General features: G+C 45.3%; 1 protein-coding gene across 2 annotated transcripts in view; it reads right to left on the bottom strand.

Moving 5' to 3' along the window:
• GMDS (GDP-mannose 4,6-dehydratase) overlaps window positions 1-24,429 on the bottom strand; it is a 480,937-nt gene that overhangs the window by 270,159 nt on the left and 186,349 nt on the right. For both annotated transcript variants that reach the window (XM_082847742.1, XM_082847743.1), the window contains exons 5-6: window positions 9,557-9,749; window positions 8,544-8,648 (exon numbers count right to left, since the gene is read on the bottom strand). In XM_082847742.1, coding sequence (XP_082703868.1) covers window positions 8,544-8,648; window positions 9,557-9,749 — 298 coding nt within the window. The remainder of the gene's footprint in view (window positions 1-8,543; window positions 8,649-9,556; window positions 9,750-24,429) is intronic.

The following is a 24,429-nucleotide window of genomic DNA, read 5'->3' as shown; positions in this document are numbered from 1 at the left end:
CCAGCCACTCCGCGGCATGTGGGATCTTCCTGGACCGGGGCACAAACCCGTGTCCCCTGCATCGGCAGGCGGACTCTCAACCACTGCGCCACCAGGGAAGCCCCTTAAGTCATGTTTTAAAAGATTATTTTATTTACAAACAGACATACATACACATACAGAAAGAGGAGTGCTTTCTGCCCACAGGGTTAAATAAAAGCAAGTTCCAGCCACTTAGTTTATATCATGCATTCTATTGTCCCCTAAAGCCCTAAAATACTGTGAATTTGAATAATTTTAAAGGAAAATTCTCATATACAGTGAACCTCTCACAGTAACACTACTATAATCCCATGTATGCACTGAGAGATGATCTCGAATTCATTTTAATGGTTGTCTTATACCATCGCCAGGACATGGAATCTAGGGTTTATTCCCAAAGGAAAGCTTTGTCCCTGTCATAATTTATAACAAAAGATAAAAACGCTCATTTATTTTGGAGGTGGAGGGAGGGTCATGGACCCAACCTGACGTGGGTCTGTGGACCAGTGGGTCACTATAAAGTGAGAATTCAGCCCCAGATGGTTAGAAGAGCCCTGAAAAAACAACTCTGTTCTCTGGGCTTCCCTGACTTGGGTCTGATCTGCAGTTACCAGAAGACCTAAGGCCTAAATGGTTTCACATGGAGCTATTTAAATCAGATTTCTTTCCCCCTGTGTTTAGGTAGTGTTTGCTCAAGGTCTAGGAAGGATTTACTGCAAAGTAAAAGTGATACATAAAGAAAAAGAAGATCCTGGTCTTAGAGATGACATTCGTCTAGATTTGATGGGGCGAGTAGGGCTTGTCACCTTCAGCACGACTGACACTCGGGCTGTGGGATGTTTAGGAGCATCCCTGCCCCCGCAAGACGCTGGTGACAACCAAAAAAGTCTTCAGATATCATCACATGTCCTCCGGGGGCAGGTCATATTCTCCCCACCTCACCCCACCCCCAGTTGAGAACCTCTAACCTGGAGTATTAATCTTATCTTTACAGCAATGAATAAAGGACAATCTTTAGAAAAATAAAGGGGAAAATTACCCAAAATTTTATTATGACTTAGGTAGTTAATTTTTACAGGAATTATAGTTTTAAAAAATCTAAAGATTAACTTATGATAATAAATATAGTTAGACATTTTAAGAAGCAAAATACTTGGCGGTTTAAAAAAAAAAAAAGCTCAAGTCTAAAACTTAAAACCACAAGTTCATGAACCTTAAAATGCCAGATTCTCCCAGTCAGGTGAATACTGTGTTTAGACTGCTATATATGATTTCTTATGAAGCCCATATTTACAGGAATGTGCTATAGCGTCTAAAAATGGCTTGATACCTAAACAGCAGCAGTACACCATCCATTTGTGGGAGTCTTAAACTGTTAATTACGGATATATTTAAAGTACTTTATCACTTTTCACTGCCACGATTTTAATGTATTTTGTATTAGCTCTGTTTTTTCTCCTGGCCAACTCTTGGTGATACTCAAGATGAGTTTTTTGCTTCATATCACATTTGTATTTTAATCTCATAAAACTAATGTTGTACTGCGATTATTTCTGCTAAACATCTGAAAGGCACATTGCATTCAGCCAGATGAATTCATGGCTTTTACCAAAGACACGAGCCGTCGCTTCATTCCATAGCGAAGCCCCAGCTCTGCTCCAGCGCCAACTCCAAAACGTGTACACGTGCTTTTTCTACAGACACGAGCAATGTTTATGTCATTCCTCCCATCCCCATGATTATGTCTAGCCTCAGTGTTGACAGCTGTTAGTGCTGTACCTTGGACAACTCATTCTCATGCTGCTTCAGCTTCTTCACTGATGAGACAAATGGGATGGAAAAATCTCTAAATTCCTTTCTAGCTCATAAATTCTGAGGGTATTTGGGGAGAACACATACAGGTGGATGTCCACTGTTTTTTCCCTAAAAGCTCTTTCAAAGAAAGGATATCATCTCATGGGCTAATATATATTTTTAAATTAAAAAATTTAAAAAACTAAAAGTATGTGTGAATTTCCATATGCACATAAAGAAATGTGTAAGTTATACAAGTTTGTCAAAATATTTCTAGAAGTACCTTTAGAGTATTAAAAATGCAACAAAACAGCTCATGGGTACAATGGCTTTCCTAATAGGCTTGCTTTTATGTTCCAATTTGTAGAATAATCTCAGATTTTATTATAAGCAATGTATTTGAAAATAAGCTACTTTCTTTACGTGAGCTATTTTCAAGTAATTTTAAAATTTCTCAGTATTTTTTACATAGTTTAATTTATATAGTTAACAACTTTGTGACAACAGTCTTATTAACTGATTAGCTTTTCAAAGAAACAGCAATAAAAGCAAAAAGATTTTTGCATATGACGTTTTCCTCACAGAAAAAAATGTAACAGTTCTAGACAATACATACAGCCTTTATCTCCTAAATAGAGAATATATAAATCTGTATTTTCAGCAGAAAGGTGGCACCACTGCCACATCTGTGGCTAACAGAATGCTACATGTATTTATGTACATGTAGATGTAGAAATACATAAGTCAAACAGATAAAGAAGTTCAAGTTTGGAGAAACAAAAGGAGAAGAAAAAGTTTTTCAGATACGTGTCCAGTTCTGCACAATTTATCCGTGAAATAAAGCAACTATTCTCCTAATTTAAACAGAACATGTTTTTATTTTGACAAGTTGAGTGTTTATGAATAAAAGCACCATGTTCATGTCTGTGAATATCATCATATAATACATAGTGGTAGTTACTCACAGAACATATGATGATACAGACATTTTCATGCCTTTATGGACATGTAATTCTAGAATTTAAACTATCATTCACTGTTAATTTGCAGTAAATGTTACTCAAGTGACTACACTTTCTAAAAAGCAAACCTAAAGCATGAGCACATGAACCAACCAGCCGTCACTGAAAGAATGGGCAGAGATGGCAGAGGGAAATGGGCCCCGTCCCCAGATCATGGCTTTCTTCACTAGATCAGTGATTCCCCACTGTCAGTTCTGTGCCAACCACAGGTGACCCTGACTACCTTCAGAGCTACCATGAACTTCTCATCACATAACGAAGTAAGCATCCTTAAAGAGAACCACCGAGGACTGCAAAGGAGAAAAGACACACACTGCGGGCGAAGGCTGGTGACAGCGCGTCCTGAAGGGAGGACTGCTGGGTCCCGCTCAGCTGCCAGGTCACCTGGGTGCCCCCTTGGTACTTCGGCAAAGCACAGGGGAACCCCCAACCGACAACACACTTCAGGAGTTCTGCTACCGGTGGGTTAACTTCTGACTCAATGTGACTTTAATGTTTACTGGAAATCTTTCTATCAGACTATCTTGCGGCCTCGGGAGAAACCCATACTAAACCCAAGTGAACCATTTCTTGCTGTTGAGGATCTAACTATTCCCCTGGGGGGAGGGGGGCAGCAGACGTTTTCTTAGAGGGCAGACAGTCAACATTTGGGGCTTTGCAGGACCCAGGCCTCCACTGTGGAAGCAGCCACGGATACTGTGTAACACCTGGACGTTACCGGGATCCAAGGACACTTCACCTACAAAAATAACCAGGTGGGCTGGACTGGGCCCACCAGCCAGTTTGCCAAGCTCTGGTCTAGAATATCTTTGTATTAAAAAATACTTCTTCCATACCTTTTAAAGTCAGGAATTCTCATGAAATGTTATTCATGCAGTCAAAATGGGCCTTGCCAATTGTTTTTTGTTAGAGAAAAAGTACATGTCCCAAAAAAGTAGCATCCGTTTGGGCTCTACTTAATCGGGCGTTTGTGATGATGTACCTTAGACGAGACCGAGGTTTACCACTGCAGCAACTAGAAAAAAGTGCTCCCCGAGATAACAGGGTGGAAAGACTGAGGTGCAGACAAATGCTCAACCTACTTAAGAAAATAAACTCACTCAAAGTACTAGAGCAGTCACAGGCGTACAAGCTAGCGGCAATTAAAAGTGAATTCTGGGTATTTACTAAAGTACATCAGACAGAATCTTTACTTCAAAACAGTTTGCTACCAACTACTATGTATAAAATAAATAAGCTAGAAGAATATATTGCACAGCACAGGGAATACAGCCAATATTTTATAATAACTACAATGGAGTATTACCTTTAAAAACTGAATCACTATGGTGTACACCTGAAACCTATATAATATTTACTGAATGCTTATTAGCAGGTAGGCACTGCTTTAGGAGCTGCTGACTTAAGAACATAATGTAGTCCCTACCATGAAGAAATTCTCAGTCTGGCAAAGAACCTCCTTAAAAAATAACAATTAACTGTGACAAAACAACAATTCTACTATCAGATTAATTTAATATGAAAATTAATTTTCAAGTTTCAAGAAATGCTCCAAGTATTAACTATTAGGTATCAGATAAGTATCACATCAGTTTCACATATACTCTATTTTAATTATTTTCCATTATTCGAGTATATAAATGAAATAAAGAATGAGATATCATTGGTTTAGATATATAATAAAACAAAACAAAGCGGTGTGTGCTTTGTGCATTCAGCCCTAGACGCAGAACACTATGTGTGGAACTACATACTGTCACGGAGGGGGACACCTATCATGTGCATTCAGCCCTAGACGCAGAACGCTATGTGTGGAACTACCGACTGTCACGGAGGGGGACACCTATCATGTGCATTCAGCCCTAGACGCAGAACGCTATGTGTGGAACTGCCGACTGTCACGGGGGGGACACCTATTATGTGCATTCAGCCCTAGACGCAGAACGCTATGTGTGGAACTACCTACAGTCACGGGGGGGGGGGGACACTTATTATGTGCATTCAGCCCTAGACGCAGAACGCTATGTGTGGAACTGCCGACTGTCACGGACGGGGACACCTATCATGTGCATTCAGCCCTAGACGCAGCACGCTATGTGTGGAACTACCTACTGTCACGGACGGGGACACCTATCATGTGCATTCAGCCCTAGACGCAGAACGCTATGTGTGGAACTACCTACTGTCACGGAGGGGGACACCTATCATGTGCATTCAGCCCTAGACGCAGAACGCTATGTGTGGAACTACCGACTGTCACGGAGGGGGACACCTATCATGTGCATTCAGCCCTAGACGCAGAACGCTATGTGTGGAACTGCCGACTGTCACGGACGGGGACACCTATCATGTGCATTCAGCCCTAGACGCAGCACGCTATGTGTGGAACTACCTACTGTCACGGACGGGGACACCTATCATGTGCATTCAGCCCTAGACGCAGAACGCTATGTGTGGAACTACCTACTGTCACGGAGGGGGACACCTATCATGTGCATTCAGCCCTAGACGCAGAACGCTATGTGTGGAACTACCGACTGTCACGGAGGGGGACACCTATCATGTGCATTCAGCCCTAGACGCAGAACGCTATGTGTGGAACTACCGACTGTCACGGACGGGGACACCTATCATGTGCATTCAGCCCTAGACGCAGAACGCTATGTGTGGAACTACCTACTGTCACGGACGGGGACACCTATCATGTGCATTCAGCCCTAGACGCAGAACGCTATGTGTGGAACTACCTACTGTCACGGAGGGGGACACCTATCATGTGCATTCAGCCCTAGACGCAGAACGCTATGTGTTGAACTACCGACTGTCACGGAGGGGGACACCTATCATGTGCATTCAGCCCTAGACGCAGAACGCTATGTGTGGAACTACCTACTGTCACGGAGGGGGACACCTATCATGTGCATTCAGCCCTAGACGCAGAACACTATGTGTGGAACTGCCGACTGTCACGGGGGGGGGGGGGGGACACCTATCATGTTTGACGTGGAGACGCTTGCGCCACTTCTGAAGGGAAGTCAACAGCGGGCCTGAGGATGGGGCTGGGAGTCGGTGTGAGGGAGGGAACTCTTTTCTCCTTATACCCTCCTGTACTGTTCTCTTTTCTTTAAAATAAAAAAAAGAAGCATTACTTTCAGTTTTGATTTGCATTCCACCAATAATTAACAATGTTGAGCATCTTTTCATGTGCCTGTTGGCCATCTGTATGTCTTCTTTGGAGAAATGCCTACTTAGATTTTCTGCCCATTTTTTGATTGGGTTGTTTGCTTTTTGCTATTGAGCCGTATGAGCTGTTTGTATATTTTGGAGATTAATCCCTTGTCAGCTGCATCATTTGCAAATATTTTCTCCCATCCTGTACCTTGTCTTTTCATTTTGTTTATGGTTTCCTTTGCTGTACAAAAGCTTTTAAGCTTAATTAGGCCCCATTTGGTATCACCTCACACCAGTCAGAATGGCTACCATCAAAAAGCCTACAAATAATAAATGCTGGAGAGGGTGTGGAGAAAAAAAAGGGAACCCTCCTGCACTGTTGGTGGGAATGTAAATTGGTGCAGCCACTATGGAGAACAGTATGGAGGTTCCTTAAAAAAGTAAAAGTAGAACTACCATATGATCCTAGAATCCCACTCCTGGGCATATATCCAGACAGAACTATGATTCAAAAAGATGCACGTGTCCCAATGTTCACTGCAGCACTATTTACAATAGCCAAGACACGGAAGCAACCTAAATGTCCGTTGACAGATGAATGGATAAAGAAGATGTGGTACCTATATATACAATGGAATATTACCGGGCCATAAAAAAGAAAGAAAGAATGCCATTTGCAGCAACATGGACGGACCTAGAGATGATCATACTAAGTGCAGTAAGTCAAGCAAAGTCAAATACCATATGATGCCAGTTATATGTGGAATCTAAAAACACGGGTACATATGAACGTAGTTACAGGACAGAAACAGACTTACAGACATAGAAAACAACCTATGGTTACCAAAGGGGAAAGGTGGGAGGGGAGGAATAAATTAGGGATTTGGGATTGACATACACACTACTATACATAAAATGGACAAACAACAAGGACCTACTGTACAGCACAGGGAATTGTACTCAATATTTTGTAATAACCTATATGGGAAAGGAATCTGAAAATTTTATATATATCTATATCTGAATCACTTTGCTGTACACCTGAAACTAACACCTGAATCAACCATACTTCAATAAAAAAATTAATTTTTAAAAAGAAATATTACTTTTAAAATAAATTTTTTATAACAGTGATTAATATCAACAAAGCAAAAAAAGTTCTCATTAGGAGATATGCAAATAGAAGATGGGGGGTTACATTTAAATTTGTCTCCTTCTTCTACAACTAAATGTTTTTCCCTATCCTAACCTCACCCGAAACAATTGAGCTGTATTTCTTTTTTGCCAGTGGAAAAGTTGAGGGGGGAAGCACAGAAACCCAGACAAAATGCACCAACACGTCTGCGACTGAGGAGGCCTGACGGTCGATCCCCAACACTGCCGCCCAGTCTGGAGGCAAGGACAGCTGAGGCCTTCCTTCTCCTCCCCTCTAGTCAGGACATCCAGAACCATGGAGCTGAGTGAAAGAAACATTCCTGGCTGCCTGGTCACTCACTTTCCTTTCCAACAACAGCTTCCACAGCCCATCGTGGGAATTTTTAACCTATGCAATTATGAAATAAAAATGTATTGCCACTAAACACACCTGTATAAATGTCACTTTAATCTTTCCTCATGACTTGCTGGTTTAATTACGTGGCTACACAGTCACATAAAATTTCATTGACGAAGTTATAAGCATTACTAATTGTTGGGCATGAAACAACTTACGACGTTGGATTTCTCATTCATTCTCAAGCTAAAAGGCTAAATGATAGTGAAATTTAATAAAACTTCTTAGAATTAGATTATACAGATAACTTTTACTTTGTAGAGTGCACATGTTTAGTAAAGATTTCTCATGCTTCAGAAAGTCAGAAGTAATGAAAGGAGTACACATTTTCTTACTTAAAACCTAATATCTGCAACAGGAGAGCTGGCATGTTGCTAATAGTCTCAATGACAACCACGAAAAGGAAACAAGCCAATGCAAACAAATATGATTTTCTGAAAAAAAAAAACCCAATAACGATTCTAAATATAAGAAGTGATTTCAAACGTATCTTAAGACATACTCTAGAAGCACAGAAACTTCTGGATGTCTGTTTAAATGGAATGTAAAATAAGAATACTGAATATCCAATGGATTCAAAGTAAAAACAGAAAGACGCCACAGGTAGAGCCTTCATGAGTGACAGTGACTTGGGGAACAAGCCCTGGCTCCTGCTCAGCTCCTTGCATCCCAAGGACACTTCCTGACACTCGGGTTAAAACTCACTTGATGCGACCTACCAAAGGAAACGGTAAAATTGGGACACTGCTCGGCACCACGTTGAATAAAAACTCTAACAAAGTTAATAGGTGATTAAGGCTGGGTTTACATTTCCTCATTTACCACTTCTGACATTCACATAGTTAAAAACAGATGTGAAACATTCCCAGTCTGTACAGCACACGTGCAGAACACACACACACACACACACACACACACACACACACACGTGACGTTCCTGCCGTGGAGCCTGACACTCTCTTCCCATCAGTACCTATACCAACCTCTCCTGGGGCTCTCATGATTGAAGAGGATGCCATTCACTGCAAACAGATTATACGCCTCCCGGAAGTTCACCACAATCCAATAGGCATAGAGCTTTGCTGCCCCTGTTGGAATAATTTTTTAAAAGCAAATAAAAGACAGTGATTGTTATAAAAGACAGTGTCTTATTATAAAAGACAGCCATTTTCACTTAAACAAGTAACAACGTACAATATTTACAATATGTAATATATCAAATAGGGAAAAAAATGAATCAAAAGCCAAAGACAAAATAAAGGTTTCTTTGCCAGTTTATCACGTGACAAGGAAATACTTAAGAATTTCGTCCTTCTGTAATAATCACAGTTCGTTCCTTCACAATCTAATTCACTCAACTGTAGTGTGTGCAGTATATCAAACTGACCTTTCTTAGGTCTAATCCCCTTTTTCTTAGTTTTAAAGAATTAGGAAGTGAAAAATACGGGAGCTTAATATTCTAGCGGTTTTCAATTTTTATCATTTTTGTTTGTTTGTTTAAGGGTTTGAGCTCAGGGAGAATTTCATCAGGGAAATGGAATCAAAAACACCAGGCCGTATCACTTCAGCACAACCTCAACAGTTCAGTAAAAAGAATCTTGCTGGACCTAATTTTCCTTTTAAAGCGGCCCATCTGGAAGGGTGAAGCAGTGCAGCAGGTTTCACCTTGGAGGAGACAGCAGCAAGAACCTGCCATGATGTTATAAAGAAGAAACTAACACACCACTGTAAAGCAATTATACTCCAATAAAGGTGTTAAAAAGAAAGAAAGAAAAAAAGACCCAACACAGCCAAAAATAAATAAATAAATAAATTTATATATATAAAAAAAAACCTGCGGTGAGCACAACACAAAGATGTCTGACCAGCAAGTCCGGCCCCGTTAGGTTGCTTCAACGTTGCTCTCACACCACGTGACCTCAGCCACGAGACAGGAACAGCGTCCAGGCGGAAGCACCCCAGGAGCACAGAGAACCGAGCCCGTGCGCATCCTCACCGTATGGCGAGCGCGGGTAGAAAGGAGTGGTCTCCTTCTGCGGTATTTCCTGCACTTTCCCGTAAAGCTCGCTTGTTGAGGCTTGGTAGAACTTCACAGAGTTGATAAGGCCACAGGTCTTCACTGCATCCAGAAGCCGTAAGGTGCCGACCCCATCGACGTCCGCAGTATATTCAGCCAAGTCAAAAGAAATCTGGAGAGAGCAGGGGAAGACGGGACCACGTGAACGGGCGCCAGTGACAAAGGCGCTTCAGGGGGGACAGACCGCAACTTCTCCTACTGTGAAACATTATGCTTGTGAGGAAATATTATTCTCTCGCAGCAGAATCAGAATATGGATGTCATCTGCTTCTAACATCAAGTGGCTGCAAAATACCTTAAGAACTAGGTATTAATGACCTACGGTAACATGAGGCCCACTTTGACCACGTACATCACCTCCTAACTCCAGGCTGAAGTCCCCAGGGCCGTGCGTTTCAAAGTGCACACCTCTGCTCCTCAGAATGACCTGGGTGTTCCTGAAAAATTCAGGTGGAACCAATCTCTTGGGGAGCCTAGGAAACCCACATTTTTAATGAGTCCCAGTTGACTTTTATGCACAGGTAAGTTTGAGAACATGTGATGAGAACACAGTTGATTTTAAAAAGAATTGTTTTATTTTCTATTTTTAATTAAGCTACAAGATTGACTTTTTAGTATACTATATACATGATATATCTTTTAATTATAAAACACACTGAATACAGAAAGATGCCAATGCATATTGAGTTGATTGACTTTTAAGAAGAGTGTGTTAAGGAATAATTCAGTGTTTTGCAGTTCTCGAATGTTTTCTTTAAAAATGAATGTGACTGATGTGCTTTGTTCTTAAATCATTTCTAAGCACAATAAACAAATTAACCGAATATTCAAATCTCCTAAACTAATAATGCTGAAATTCTCCGTCTCTGGTTTATTCACAGGCCAAATACAGCTGGACACGTGGCCACACTCCCCATCGTCTGCTGAGGCCTCAGCTTCCCCTGGAAGCCCCTCTCTGGGCCGAGTGTCCCCCGATTCCTTCTGCCGCCTTGTCCCTGGCTCAGGGCATTCAGGGAACTTCCGGGCCTGCCCGTCAGGGACCTGACTCAGGTCACAGAACTCACCCTTGTTCTCTAGGTCAGTAAAGCTCACAGGCAACCATGAGACAAAACAGAAAAAAGTATGTTTCACCCACAATCTTTCAAAGCCAAGAAAGCAAGATTTGGGGCTATTTTACTCTCTTTACATAACAGTTTATTGCAATGAAATTTACATACCATAAATTCACCCTTTAAAGTTTACAACTCAGTGGTTTTCAGTATATTCACAGCATTCTACAATCATCACCACCATCTAATTCCAGAACGTCTTCCTCATCCCCAAAAGAAACTCTGTACCGATCGGCGCTCACTTCCCATCCGTCCATCCCCAGCCTGACAGCTACTGACCTACTTTCTGTCTCTATGCATCTACCTGTTCTGGACATTTCATCTAAAGGGGGTCACATCTAATACGCGGCCTTTAGTGACTGGCTTCTTTCACACATCATATTTTCATTTCTCTTTGATCTATACCTAGAGTCGTGTGTGTACCATTTCGAGGACCTGCCATACTGTTTCCCAAACTGTCTGCACCATTCCACAGTCTCCCCTGCAGTGATAAGGGCTCCAGTTTCTCCACGCCCACCTGTACCTCTCGTGGTCTGGCTTTTTGATTATGGACGTCCTAGTGGGTGTGAAATGGTATGTCATTGTGGTTTTTTTCTTTCATTAAGATATAATTAACATACAATATTATATTAATTTCAGGTGTACAACATAATGACTTGATATACGTATATATCGCAAAATAATCACCTTGATAAGTCTAGTTAATATCCATCACCACAGAGTTACAAAAATTCTTTTTTTCTGATGAGAACTGTTAGACTCTATTTTCTTAGTAACTTTCAGATATACACTACAGTATTGTTAACTCTAGTCACCGTGCTGCTCTTACATCCTCACTACTTATTTATTGCGTGACTAGACGTTTGTACCTTTTGACCCCCTTCACCCATTTTGCCCACTCCCCAGTTCTAGTTAATTTTTATATGTGATATGTCTGCATATGGATGTCCAGTTGTCTCAGCAACATTTGCTGAAAAGGCTATTCTTTCCCCAACACATGGTCTTGGCACTGGGCCATCTTGTTCTCAGGAAAAGCTGTGGCCCAGGTTGAGGGGACAGCGCCCTGAGCAGGCCTCAGGCGACGGGGTATCGGGGCTCTGGGACCACCTGCTGAGACCACCCTCCCCCCAGCTCACTCCAACCACTCAAATGCTCCCCCTGGATGCAGTGTTCTCGTGGTATAACGCCACAGACAAACACTTATAGGACACTTCACAATTCAAAAGTGCTTTTTTTGGGAGCTTTACAATTCTAGGAGAAAGAGAAAGCAGGCCCTGAGGTTCAAAGAAACTGACTTGATAAAGTCACACAAACGTGGCGAGCAGCAGGGCTGAGGTGCGGACAGGCGAGGCGCTCGCTGGGGAAGCGGGGCACGGCCGTCCCGGGGGGCGAACTCTGCCGGGGTCTCATGACAACCTCGGACACTCGGACAAGACAGAGAAACGCACGTGTGTGCAAGCGTGCACCCACGTGCACACACACGCATGCACACACACACACACGCGGTGTGGCCTACAGCTTCCAGGGGCTCACGGGCTGCAGGTGAAGCCCCGCTGCACCAGGAGCTCCTCTCTCACACTAGAAACCTGTCAAGCCAGGACCTAAATATTTTCACATATAAATTCATACCCAGTAATATTGTTCATCCTTTGGATGGGATCACCCAAGTCTGAACAGCAAAGAGAACATTGGTTTTTTTCTTTCTTTGGCTATTTCTTCATGTGTATACACACTATCTAAACAGCTACATGAAGAGAACGGCTAGTGGTGCATACGCTGCGTAGATCCTATGTTACGTGCACGCTGACCCTCAATCACTGCAACACAGATTAAGAAGCCTTTGCACACCTTAAAAGCTTTTACATATGCTAGGGAACCCAGTTTAGATAATTCATAGGTGGTTCTTCAGAGAACATAAATCATGGAAAAGAATTAAAAGCACTTAGGCTGAAAAAAGTAACTGAGGCAGGAGCATGGGGTGGGGTGTGGCTCCATGTACACAGATTTTAGGAAACTCCACCAAGACTTAAGCGTACGCTTGCTATTTAAAGTGTTGGGGAATAGGATTGGCTGATCAAATCCAACTGTCCACAAAGTGTTTACAATACAGAGTAACAAATTAAGTGGCTTCCTTTAAAAGGAAAACATGAGAATAGTACTTTCAGCTTCATAAACCCCTAAGAGTTACAAGTGTCATATTCTGAAAGACTTCAAAGCATCAGGGGTCTGGAAAGTCACATACAGCCCGTGGGCCAAACGTGGCTCTGTCCTGTTTTTGTCCTAAAGGCGTCTAGGAATACAGACACACTCATTGGTTGATGTGTTTTCTATGACTGCTTTCACACTGTAACAGCAGTGAAAATATTTACTATCTGGCCCTTTACAGAAAAAGCTTTCTGACCCCTGAAATGAACCACAGTTACATTCCGAGCCAAGACTGAGTAGTTTTCAAAATTGTTATCATTATTTTCCACGTTTTCTCAAAACTACAGGATGGCTCTGGAGTGTATTTCCAGCCCGACACAGCCCACCCCTTCAGAGGCCTGAGGACTCGGACAACAGCAGACACTGACCTCACCCAGCAGGGAGAACAAAAAACGGACGGATCAAAACACCCAAGCCTACAAGTACCGGCCCGCCCTCCCCTTGTAGCAACATTTTCTGGCGTGGCTTCTGGAACCCCGCATCCTCCTAGCTCTCCCCCCACTCGTGGGGGGCAGCTTCCCGGGCTCTTGTGCCACCCGGCCACCCCCTCTCCAGCCCCCGGCTCAGCACTGCTGCTTCTCCCCTCCCCCACCAGCTGTCCCAAATCAAACTCCTGTGTGCAGGCCTGCCCGGCCCTGAGCAGAGGCCTCATGTCTCGTCCCATCTGAGGACATCATCTCACACTCACCTGACCTGAACGGAATTCTTGATGCTGCCCCCAAAGCGCTTCTTCGTTTGTCCCCTCTCCCTCTGCTGAAATGGCACGTACTCCCCGGATGCTCCCAACGGAACCCTAGGGAGCCTAGACGACTCCTCCGCCCTCAGGGTTCACGGGCCCTAAGCGTGTCTGCCCACTTCCCTGCCGGCCCCCCCTTCACAGGAAGCACCCCAGGAGCCCCAGCAAGTTCAACTGCGGTCCCTCCCCCCCGACTGCGGCCTCAGCCTTGGACTCACGGCCCCTCCGTGTGCAGCGCCGGTCCGTCTCTGCCCCCCCATCTCTGTGCAAACGCCCCCCCTTCACAGGGGCCTGCCCTGCCTTCCTGTCTACCTGAAAGGCCCAAAGCCCCTCATCTCTGTTTATCCAGCCTTCACGCTGATCTGATTACTTACTCACCATCTCCTCCATTAAAACGAAGCTCCCGAGAGCGGGGATGCGCTCTCGTCCTACAGGAACCCCCGTGCCTGAAACACAGCTTGTCCAGTATTTGCTGGATGAGTGAAGACAGCATGGTAGCTACTGAGATTTAAGTGTCAAACACACAAATATCAAAATAAAACTACAAAAACTAGTAGAAAAAAATGGGCTATCACAATGATAGAAGAAGGTTGATAATTTAATCGTACTGAAATAGGTAAAATTTCAAGGAGCAAGGTAAGTGAAATTCTATGTAAACTTCAAAACTTTAGCATAACAAATATGACGAAGGCTTGACGGTTCCACCACATGGCGATGTACAATTCAGAGCAAAGGAGACCATCTTAGGCCACAGCTGGGAAACGGGTGTGGAGGAAGCAGGTTGGTGATATAACCAAAGACCTGGTCGCCGACACATTCGCCCGCCAGGTGCTGTCAGAGCAGTCACAGAGCTTCCAAGAACCAGGGCATCTGAAGCCACGGGAAAACAGTAAATTTAAGTTCAAATATAAAGCAGATTGCCCTTATCGACATTCAGAGATACACACAGATATCCCCAGAATTATCCTCATTCAGAGAGAGGTGGCAAATCACAGCCTTTCCTGAAACAACGACAACAACGATTTAGGAACGGTCCCCCGAGGGCTGTGGGGACCCAGATGCAGGAACTGAAGGTCTGCCCTGCACTTCCGCACAGCCTGCAGACTGGAACGTAAATTCTGGAAGTGTTTTCACTGTAGCAGGCTGCGGTCCCGGCAGGCCTGGCTCAGAGCGCAAGGCCTCACACCAAAGGAAGCAAAGAACAATGATGATTCCACCGTCCGGAGCAGACGGCCCGCTTCACCCCTCCCTGAGGGGGTCCCCCCAGGGCAGTCGCCTTGTGACCCTCGAGTCGTCAACTGCCTGGAAGCCCCCCAGCACAGGAGCCGTGCTTGTTTGTGTGTGTGTGTGTGTCTGTCTGTTCTGTTCTCCTACCAGTGAGAAGCCTGCCCGTCTCACAGAAGGTGCTCCAGAAACAGAACCTGAACGAACGCGACGGCCCGAGCCCTGAAGTGTGGACACATAATTTCTCAATGACCCTATCATACAGTTAATAATGCAGTGAAGTTCACATAGGCAGCAAATTTGAGTTTTAAAACCCCAACGAAGGAGCCCCAGTTTCCTGACTAGAGATGTCGCCTCGGAAAAAGAGAAGATCGTTGCTGCAGAAGAACTGTATGTGGGAAAAGACACGCCCCAGAGGCCAGGGCGCCCCTGCAGCATCGACTCCCAGAAGCACGGGAGCCGGAGATGCTGGGACCGCACAGGCAGCCACGCCAGTCGCTGCTCCTCGGGACTTGGAATCTGCAAGTGAAAGTTATTAATCAAGGAGAGCAACAATAAAACATCCCTTCCCACGTGAATCAGGCTCTCAGGGAGCAGCCGCCCTCCAGAGCCGCCGGTTCCTTAGCAGCTGGGCCGAGACACAAAACTGTGTTGGCGGAAGGGCAGTCAGGGCAAGGCAGGCGCGGCCCGGAGGGACCCCGAGGGCTTCCCCGAGGGGCCTGGGGAGGGCGCATCCCCGTCCAGGGCAGCCCCCGGAGCAGCAGGGCACCGTGCCCTGAGTAGCAGCTGGGGGGCTCACCTGCCTGCCGGGAACAGGTCAGAAAGGGGAGTGAAGGGGCCACAAGGCGACAGCACAGGGACTGAGGGGCAGGGGACAGAACCTTAGAGGAGAGACGAGCAGGACAGAGGAGAGAAGGGCTCGGGGAGGCGGCGGCCCACGTGAGCAGGTGGAGATGGGGGCGTCCTCATGGGGGCAGCACGAGCCATAGGACAGACAGTGCCCTCTGCCCACGCCGGGAGGTCAAGGGCCTCCAGTTCAAACGGAGGAAAGGGACGGAAACAGAAGGAACTGATCAGTAAACAGCAGGAGAGGCCATTCTGGAGGAGGCCCTGGATGCGGTCTGCAGCGTGTTCAGCAGGCAGTGGTTCCAGAACAGAGGAAGGGCATCACTTCAACCGGCCTCCTCCCTGGGGACTCACACCCAGCCTCAGCTCTCTGTGCCTCCAGCCCCGCCAAGGCCCAGCGCAGAACCTTTCACTCCCGACATTCCTAAGCCCAATTTTATGATTTTTCCTTGTTTTACCGCAATTATATTTTTTGTTCAAAAAGATTTATAATGATAATTTGAAACATCTAACAATCGTAAGGTTATTAGTCCACCGGAGTGATGAATTCTAGCCAGACTAAACAAAGGACACATCTCTGTGAGCCTTCCTATGCCCAACGTAAATTCATACGTAGTTTCCGTAAGTTTCTGAAATACTTCAAGGTGACTAACAACTCCCACGGTGAATCGGAACGTTCACCGTGTTTGGACAAGACACCACCCCAGACTCCTGAAGACTCTGACCTGGTGAGAGCCATCCGTCCACGGCCCACGAGGGGCCAGGGCTCTCCACTTTCACCCGACTGCTCAGCACACGGCAGAACGTGAGACTTTTGTGGAACAGACGTGGGGCACGTTTCTTCACAAGTTTACTTCTTATCCATTAAGACAAACTGAAATGTTGGTTAATCCGTCTCCCTAGTCTCAGGGTTGCCTAAAGCGCAGCTTTTTTTAGAGCAGGATTCTGCCCTGAGGCCCACACTGTACTGCTTCCCAAACCTGCCAGCTCCTCCGTCCACTGACATGGAAAGGACGGTGTCAAGGACAGTCCTTCAGTTTGAGAATCTTCACTGCTGCCAATGTTGGGCTCCCCCCCGCTTCAGTGGTCCAGTTCCTTGCCATTTGCTGTAACCGCCAAGAATCTCTGATCCCATTCTTGCTTTCTCAATGAAGATAGGCTATAACTCAAGAACAAAGATTACGGTTAAACTAAACCCCTGGTTTCACAGAAAACTGTAACTTACAAATACTGTGACTCCACCTATCACAAATGAGCCACATCAGACATCTTTTCCTGCCCACTTTCTAGAGGCTTATCAGCTGGTGAAAAACAAAAACCTGCCATGATTTCCACATGGGACAAGGGCACCGAGAGTAACGACCTAGTTTTTCTAGAGATTCCTTATAGGCAAGCAAAAGTAAGAAACAAGCCTGCCTGTGAAATTAATCACACTGGGACAGTTGGCCAAGGGTCCACAGGGTCCCCGGATAGAACTGAAGGGGGCAAGGGGGTTGGGGTGAGAAACCAGACACCTTCATTTTCACTAAAGTCTACCTGAGGTTTAGAACCTCCTTCAGGTTTGAGTGCAGGAACGATCCCCAGAGTAAAAGCACCAGGTGGCACTCCCGCTGTCTGTCACGGGGGCAGGATTGCTGGGGGCCTCTCAGTGTCACTCTGCCCATCGCTGCTTTGGAGGCTCGGGGGTTATCGGACCCACCTCAGGCTTTGCTCTACCACTGTGCCACATTGTCACATCGCTGGATCACAAGCCTGGCTTTTAAATACTGTGACGTGAACATATGAATCGAGTCAGTTTCCTCTGTAATCTTCAGTGTTATGCTTTGCGTTACAATACTTGTAACGAACTTATCCTGAGAATATCCACAGGCTTCCTCAGATTGCGGAAGTCGACAGCCTAAGCAAGGGCAAGGTGTCTCTATTGGTGGGGGTGACAGATTCCAGTATTTTAGAACGTGCTTCGAGAAGAAAAGCCCCCAGTCTCGCTCAGAACCCCCCCCCCCCATTAACAAGCTCCCTTTGCCATGCCGGGGTCTGATGCACAAAACGTCAAGGCACACGGTTACATCTTCGATTATTCTATGGTCTGAATCATCGATAGATTCCTGACCTCCAAGACTAAGAACCAAAACCACATCAGTACACTAAAGCATTCATATGACACCAGAGTTGGACATACAATCAAAAAGTGAATAATCAAACTAGCTGAGCCCTAGTTTATAATGTTTACAACTTTAATCTTCTGAATTATTTTGATCACGCATACAGGAAATGATCTAACTGCCCTGAAGCCCACTGCTGGCTAGGGCACAGGAGTGGATAGAGGGATTATCTAAATCAGGGGGACTTAGCCAACAGCCTTAAAACGTTTAACTAAGGGATTAAAACTATTTGTTAAGGATAATCCAGAGATGACTACAGGATTTAATTTTCGTTGCACACTACCACTCAGGCGATGGGGATTTGGGGAGCCCTCAGTACCGACAAAGCCTGAGCAGTTACCCAGGTTGTGCACAGGAGGACCGAAACCGTGTGCACTGTTACCATAAAGCATCACTGCTATCTCCCGACTACTGTCACTACAGTTGCAGTGGCCACTATTATAACACTGAAGTAGGAATTCAGCACTGACCTTTGCATCTAATAGCTAATCATTCTTTAGTCCACAGACCATCAGAACAGCAACAACAACAAAACAATGAGAACGCCCTGAAATGGTTCAGAGGGTCTGGAAAGCTACAACGTGCACAGGTGCAGTAACGCAGGTCGCCGTTCTCAGAGGGAAGAGAATCTCGTTAAGACGAAGCAGAGCGAGAACTTCTGGCAGGGAAGCAGCTCAGGGAGCTGTACCCCACAGAGACGGTCGTGTCCGAGTGTCTGTCAGTCGTCACAGCTTAAGAGTGGCCACGACAACAGCCTGTCACGTGGAACAAACTGTTTTCTGTCCTTTTTGCCTCCATTTCTCTTGACCTACTTTTTCTTCCAAAAATAGCATATAGTGTATTAATTTTAGAAGGAATAATACAGAAAAACTATCTAAGCCACGAGGGGGGGGGGGCGGAGAGGGAGGGGCAGGAAATGTACAAAAGGCTTGTTTCACTAAGTAACGGAACCAAGCAGAACCCTGCAGGGCCCCCAGGTACGAAACGAAGCTGTTAATGATTAGGACAACAGACTCACAGACTCACTCGGAGGCAAAGTCCTGAGCTGTTTGACAGACACTGTAACTGCCACCAGAGAGACAAGCTACATGCATGATGACCAGACTGTAGCCATGACATAAACTGCTCCATCTTGAGCAGAACTGAGTCCATGGCCAGCACAATTCCAACAAGTGGCCTCGAGAGAACGGGGTTAACACTCGTGCTCATAATAGTCTATATCTCTGTGGGCATCAAAATAATTGTAGCTTGCTCTGCGCGGGCAACTAAAATTGTCAGCAAAGAGATGCTACGGACCCATATTGTCATCTTCCACTCTGAGAACACGGCACCTATGTCAGCAAGAAGCAGCTACAGAAGACGCACTTCGCCCCTAATCGTGTAGAAATGGAATGATGTCTGACAGTGGGGAAATGAAAGCAGCTCTTTTGCCCCTTTCCTGTTTGCCCATTTCTGTTTCCCTCTAACCCTGAAAGAACCTAAGTGGCCTGTTGATTCTCTTCCTAGATTAAAAGAAGAACAAAGAATTAAGCAGTTCAAGAACGACGAGCTCTGTACCCCAGCAGTCCGCTTAGCAACTCTGCAGGCAGATCACTCCGGCAAAATAACATCTGAAGAGAGTCAGGGTCTGCACACCATGGAGAAGGATGCAGAACCCAGCCTCCTGCCTCGACGATTCACTGAGATTCTTCCCTTTAAGAACCGCCGAGGCTGAGCAGAATCTTCAGGGTTGGCCTTGGGACCCGAGCCCACCTTCTCTCTCTCCTTCTCTGCCGCTTCTCCAGATGAAAGCGCCTTTCCTTTCTGCTGACACTTGCCTCTGGACTTACTGGCTTTTGAGCAGAGAGCAGCTGAGCCTGAGTTCGGTAACAGTAACATCTCGCAAGAGACCTAGATGTTCTGTTGAAAATATTTCGTTGGCAGCCCTGGAAAGCAGACCCCGAAGCTCACGACAAACAAGAACCGTAGAGCAAACCGGCAGCCAAAGCAGGGAAACGGGGAACGGCGCGCATCCAACTAGAGTAATTCAAAATAATGTCCAAGGAAGAGCGAAGTGGGGCCCAAGGGCAAGGATCCAAAGTCAGTGAGAGCTGCAGCGGGGTTTAGAGAGGGCTGCTGGGGGAGCCAGGCGGCAGGGGCCTGGGAAGGAGACAGTGGGAGTCTGCCCTCTGCTTGCTGGGCAGGACAAGGGCGTTCCATTCCCAAACCGCTATTTGAAGCAGGCGGGTGGAACAGTGGTAAATACCAAGCTGCCCTCTGTCTCAGAGAAAAGCTGGAATGCAGACAAGTCACCGAGACTGACGGGCAAGCATGATACTGTAAAAGTCTACTCACTCCGATGAAGATGCCAGCAGATCCATAACAAGGTAACGGACAGTCCCCCTGGAGGGGAACTCAAACGAGGGTTGTCACCTTCACGGTGAAAAATCTAGCAAAGGGTACAGCAATGAGCAGAAGCCACGAGCGGCTGAAGATGGGGCAGGGCAGAAAATACAGCTGGCCTTGCGAGAGTGGATATTGCCTCGTTACTTCTGCAGAATTCTTTAAGAGCTAAATAAGCACACGGGCAAGGAGGAGTAAGGAGGAAATCAAATCGTGGATATGATTCACCTAGATTGTCAAAGGCCTTGACACATGCCTTTAACAAAGTAATTACAATAACTCCGCCGGTGGGAGAAAAATTCCATCTCATCTGCCAACAGGGGCTCCCCGTCCCTTCCCAGCAGCCCCACCCCAGCAGACTGAGGACTTACAGACGGAAAACTAAAGTAGGAACAAAACATATAAGCTGAGAGAGCAAATACAAAAAGCAGATCCCGTCCGTGGCTAGTTTAGGGACTGTCTTTATTTAATGTTTTGAAAACAACCTGGGAGAGGAGGTAGACTACGAAAATCTCCCAACGTTCATTGTCTTTCCAAAAAGTGAAAGTCACATTAGAAATAGTTAATCGTCAGATCTCACGGAGTTGCCGAAAAGGCTGGAAAAATGGCAAGACCCTTCAAGTTGGACCAGGGAGATACTGCATTTAAGACAGGAGAGAAAAAGACAGAGTGGCAGGAGCCACATCCTCAGAGTTCCAAGTATTTTCCGAAGATCTCGGGCGTTGGTTTGATGCTGAGAAACCAAGAAAACGTGGAGTCTCCCCCAAAAGAGCAGAGAAACAGAACAGAAAGCAGTGTCCCACCGCCCATGCACGGGGGGGCCGTGAAGTCCTGATCATCATGCTTTAAGAACATCCTCTAGGATGCAGAGAGCTCCAGAGAATCTAAAGAGAGCCTAGGGCACAAGGAAGACGCTCAAGGAAACAGCGCAGCTATCGCGTGCAGAGAGGGTTAAAAAGATGCGACTTCTTCGGCTGTGAACTCTAAGCCAGGAAGTGGGTAGAGTGACTCAGGCTTTGTGAAATAATAAAGGATATGAAAAGAAAGATCAGAAACCAGGCCATTAGGAGTCCAGAAGACCTGACTGAGGCACACCCTTCGCTGAAGTCTGATTAAGCACTAAATTAACAAAACAGACGTCTGTCTTCAACTGAGTGGTGTCCGAAAAGCAATCTGCTGCTTAATATGCTCCCTCTGGAGCATTTCATGCTCTTGAGAAGCAGATTATGCGTAAAAGAAACTGTGAATTTCAGAGGCAGGGACTAACCCCATCCTGTTCTCCACCGTGCGCCTGGCCCGGTGCCTGGCACACGGTGCTATTTCTTGAGGGAACGAATAAAAAAGAGCAAAGTGTTTCAGTATCACGGAACCTGGACATCTCCTCAGAGAGGATGGTGACTCCGAAACTGCTCCTTCCTCTCCAGGCGCTTTTTCCTAAATCCCATGTGTTAGTCCTACACAGGGTCCATTCCCACAACAACAAAATGATGTGAAAACCTGATGTAAACGTAAGACTAAGGCAATTCAGCAAGATGTACTTAAGTAGTCTCTAACAGGAAAACATCATTAACAATAGCATTACTGTTATTAGTGTTTTTAGTATGTGTTTAGTGGTATTAAATACTATTTTTAAAGTAGTATTCTTCTATAATAAAAAAGTGTATAAGAAGATATTAGTCACATAGTTTCAAAATGTGAAAAAAATGCTGTGTTTTCATGGGTTTTTTCCACATTGAAACTGCTGTGTCGTACGAATTTTAGATTTTACAGGAAAACAAACGTCACGTTGGACAGGATATGTGTCTTATTTTCTTCTGAATATTGTCCAATTTGATGCCTGCTGCACTGCAGGTCGATATCTGTTCCCCTGAGGTCTGTGAGCCGATGTGAGCGAGTAGGGTCAAGGGGACGGGGGAGGGGGGACGATGGCTGCACCTGCTTACTGCACGTCAGGGAAACAGACACGTGAAACCAAGCGGAAACTGATTCCAGAGTAAAGGGGGAAATATCAGAATCCAAGTCAGAGTTTAGTGGGGGAAAAGAACTAGAACTTGTGAGTCCTCAGAAGTAGAAAAATACTAACTTGTTATGACAGAAATTCCCTTGGGTAAGGAAAAGATGCTTATGGATGTGTGACAGATGAATGAGAAACAAGAAGAAAGTGACACAGGAAGTTACTGATAATAATTAAAATGCTAGGGCTCTACTCCTTATTTTGTCAGTAACCAACAAATGTGTCTCTCTAGGCCTCAGTTTCTTTCTCCTAAATAAAGTCCCTTCCAGCCCTTACTCTTCTGTGCATTTGAGGGTACCACACATGTATCTAACAAACATCCATTTGACTGACTTGAGGATCAGTGGAAAAAAGGGAAACAAAGGCTCAATCTTCTATTCCAAACAGCCAGTGAGCAACGTAACCAGAGGTGCAGTCAGTAAAGAGGGCCGGCCTTGAAGGTGAAGGACGTCCAGGCGTCACTGGACATCCTGCCCAGTACGCTGAAACTGCTCCTGGTGACCCCGGGGTCCTCTGTGAATCTACCCCCCTCAACGCCGGGTCTCTCGTGACCTTTACACAGAGGCAATATTCTCCAAACAGGTCTCCTAGCCTCCTATCTGGCCTTTCTAAGCTCCACCCTCCATCCTACTGGAACTATCTTCCCAAAACATAATACCTAATCAGGTCACATTCTTCTAAAAGTATAATGGCTGCCCACAGCTTTCAGATGAAGTTCAAACACCTTAGCTTAAATAATCAAAAACAATTATTTACTCATCCCTTCAAGAAATACCACTGAATACTTGTCATGTGCCTTCAACACGGTAAAATGTGTGACCATATTTTAAGGCCACAACCCCCATCCATGCCACTCTAAGCAGAGCAACGAGGAAATTTAAAGGAAGAAAATTTCAAATACATAGCTGTGTAGTCCTAACTCAACACGGAAGCTACTGAAACACAAAGGCGTAGGTGAGGCTCAGCTGTGGACCTGCCGGAGATCAAGGCTGGAACCAGGCAGGGGTGGATTTCAGCTCTCGTGAGCAACAGGGCTAACAGCACCGACAGAGCCATAGTTGCTGTTTAAGACCAAGGACTGGGGCATAATTATGCAGCCCATGAGAGGAAGATGAAAAAAGCTGCTTCTGCCAGCCTGAAACTATAAATTTTTGTTTGTTTTAAAAGAAGGCTAAGTTGTCTAAAATGAGAGGCACACAGCAGCAGACACATCTTCATAGGAGGATCTGCCAGATAGGTTTGCCACTGACTAGACAAATTTGATTTCCGGTGCCAGAGCTAGATGGAAACTCTGAGCCACAATATGGTTCTGGACTGGAATATTTTAGAGGCTGGGTGGTGGCAACCACAAAGTCATTAACAACAAGTGGTAAAGGTAGAAGGGGAGGGGAGGCTCCTATTTAATAGGAGCCTGCAAATCAAATTTTTAAAAAAGAACATTAATGTTAAAGAGAGAACCAATGAGATCTACAATTCAAGAAAGAATTTACTCCAGAGGAAATGAAAATAATACCTCCTTCTGAAAATGACCTTAAAATACTTCCCCCTTTAATATCTCTTTAAAGTTGACTTTAAAATATATCTCAAAGAGACCAAGAAAAAAATAACATCAGCTAAAAACAAGAAATAATTTTTGCAAAAAGGCAAAATGAAACAAGAACAGAGTTGGAAAAAAACCTCAAAATTCTGCAAATAAAACAGTGAAATCCAAACTATGAAGATTGAAGACAGGCCCAAGTCTTTAGAAAATACACCTAGAAACATCACAGCCAGAGTAGATGCCAAAAGAATGGGTACATTTTGTACAGACTTGGGTCTTCCTTCAGTCCTCAGCATCTAGCGCAGTGTCAGGAATGTAGCCGGAAAACACACAGATTCAGTGAAAAGAGGGAGAGAGGCAGGGAAGGGTGACGGGCAAGGAAACAAGGGAGAGCTGGACTCCGAAACCAGGGTCTTCAAGAGCCCAAAGGTGGCACGAGTTTGCCGGTCATGAAGCTGCCTCGGAGGGAGGAGGGCGGGTCAGCTCGGGGCCGCCTGGGGTCGCGGGGGCGGGTCTTTGTTCTGAGCGGGACCACTTTGCTTCTGGACGCACGAAGCTTAGGCATATTTACGAC

The sequence above is a fragment of the Leucopleurus acutus genome (genome assembly GCF_964270905.1).
Source record: "Leucopleurus acutus genome assembly, chromosome: 10".
NCBI classification, from domain to species: domain Eukaryota; kingdom Metazoa; phylum Chordata; class Mammalia; order Artiodactyla; family Delphinidae; genus Leucopleurus; species Leucopleurus acutus.
The sequence above is the reverse complement of the archived record's forward strand: the minus strand, read 5'-3'. Positions and strand labels throughout refer to the sequence as shown.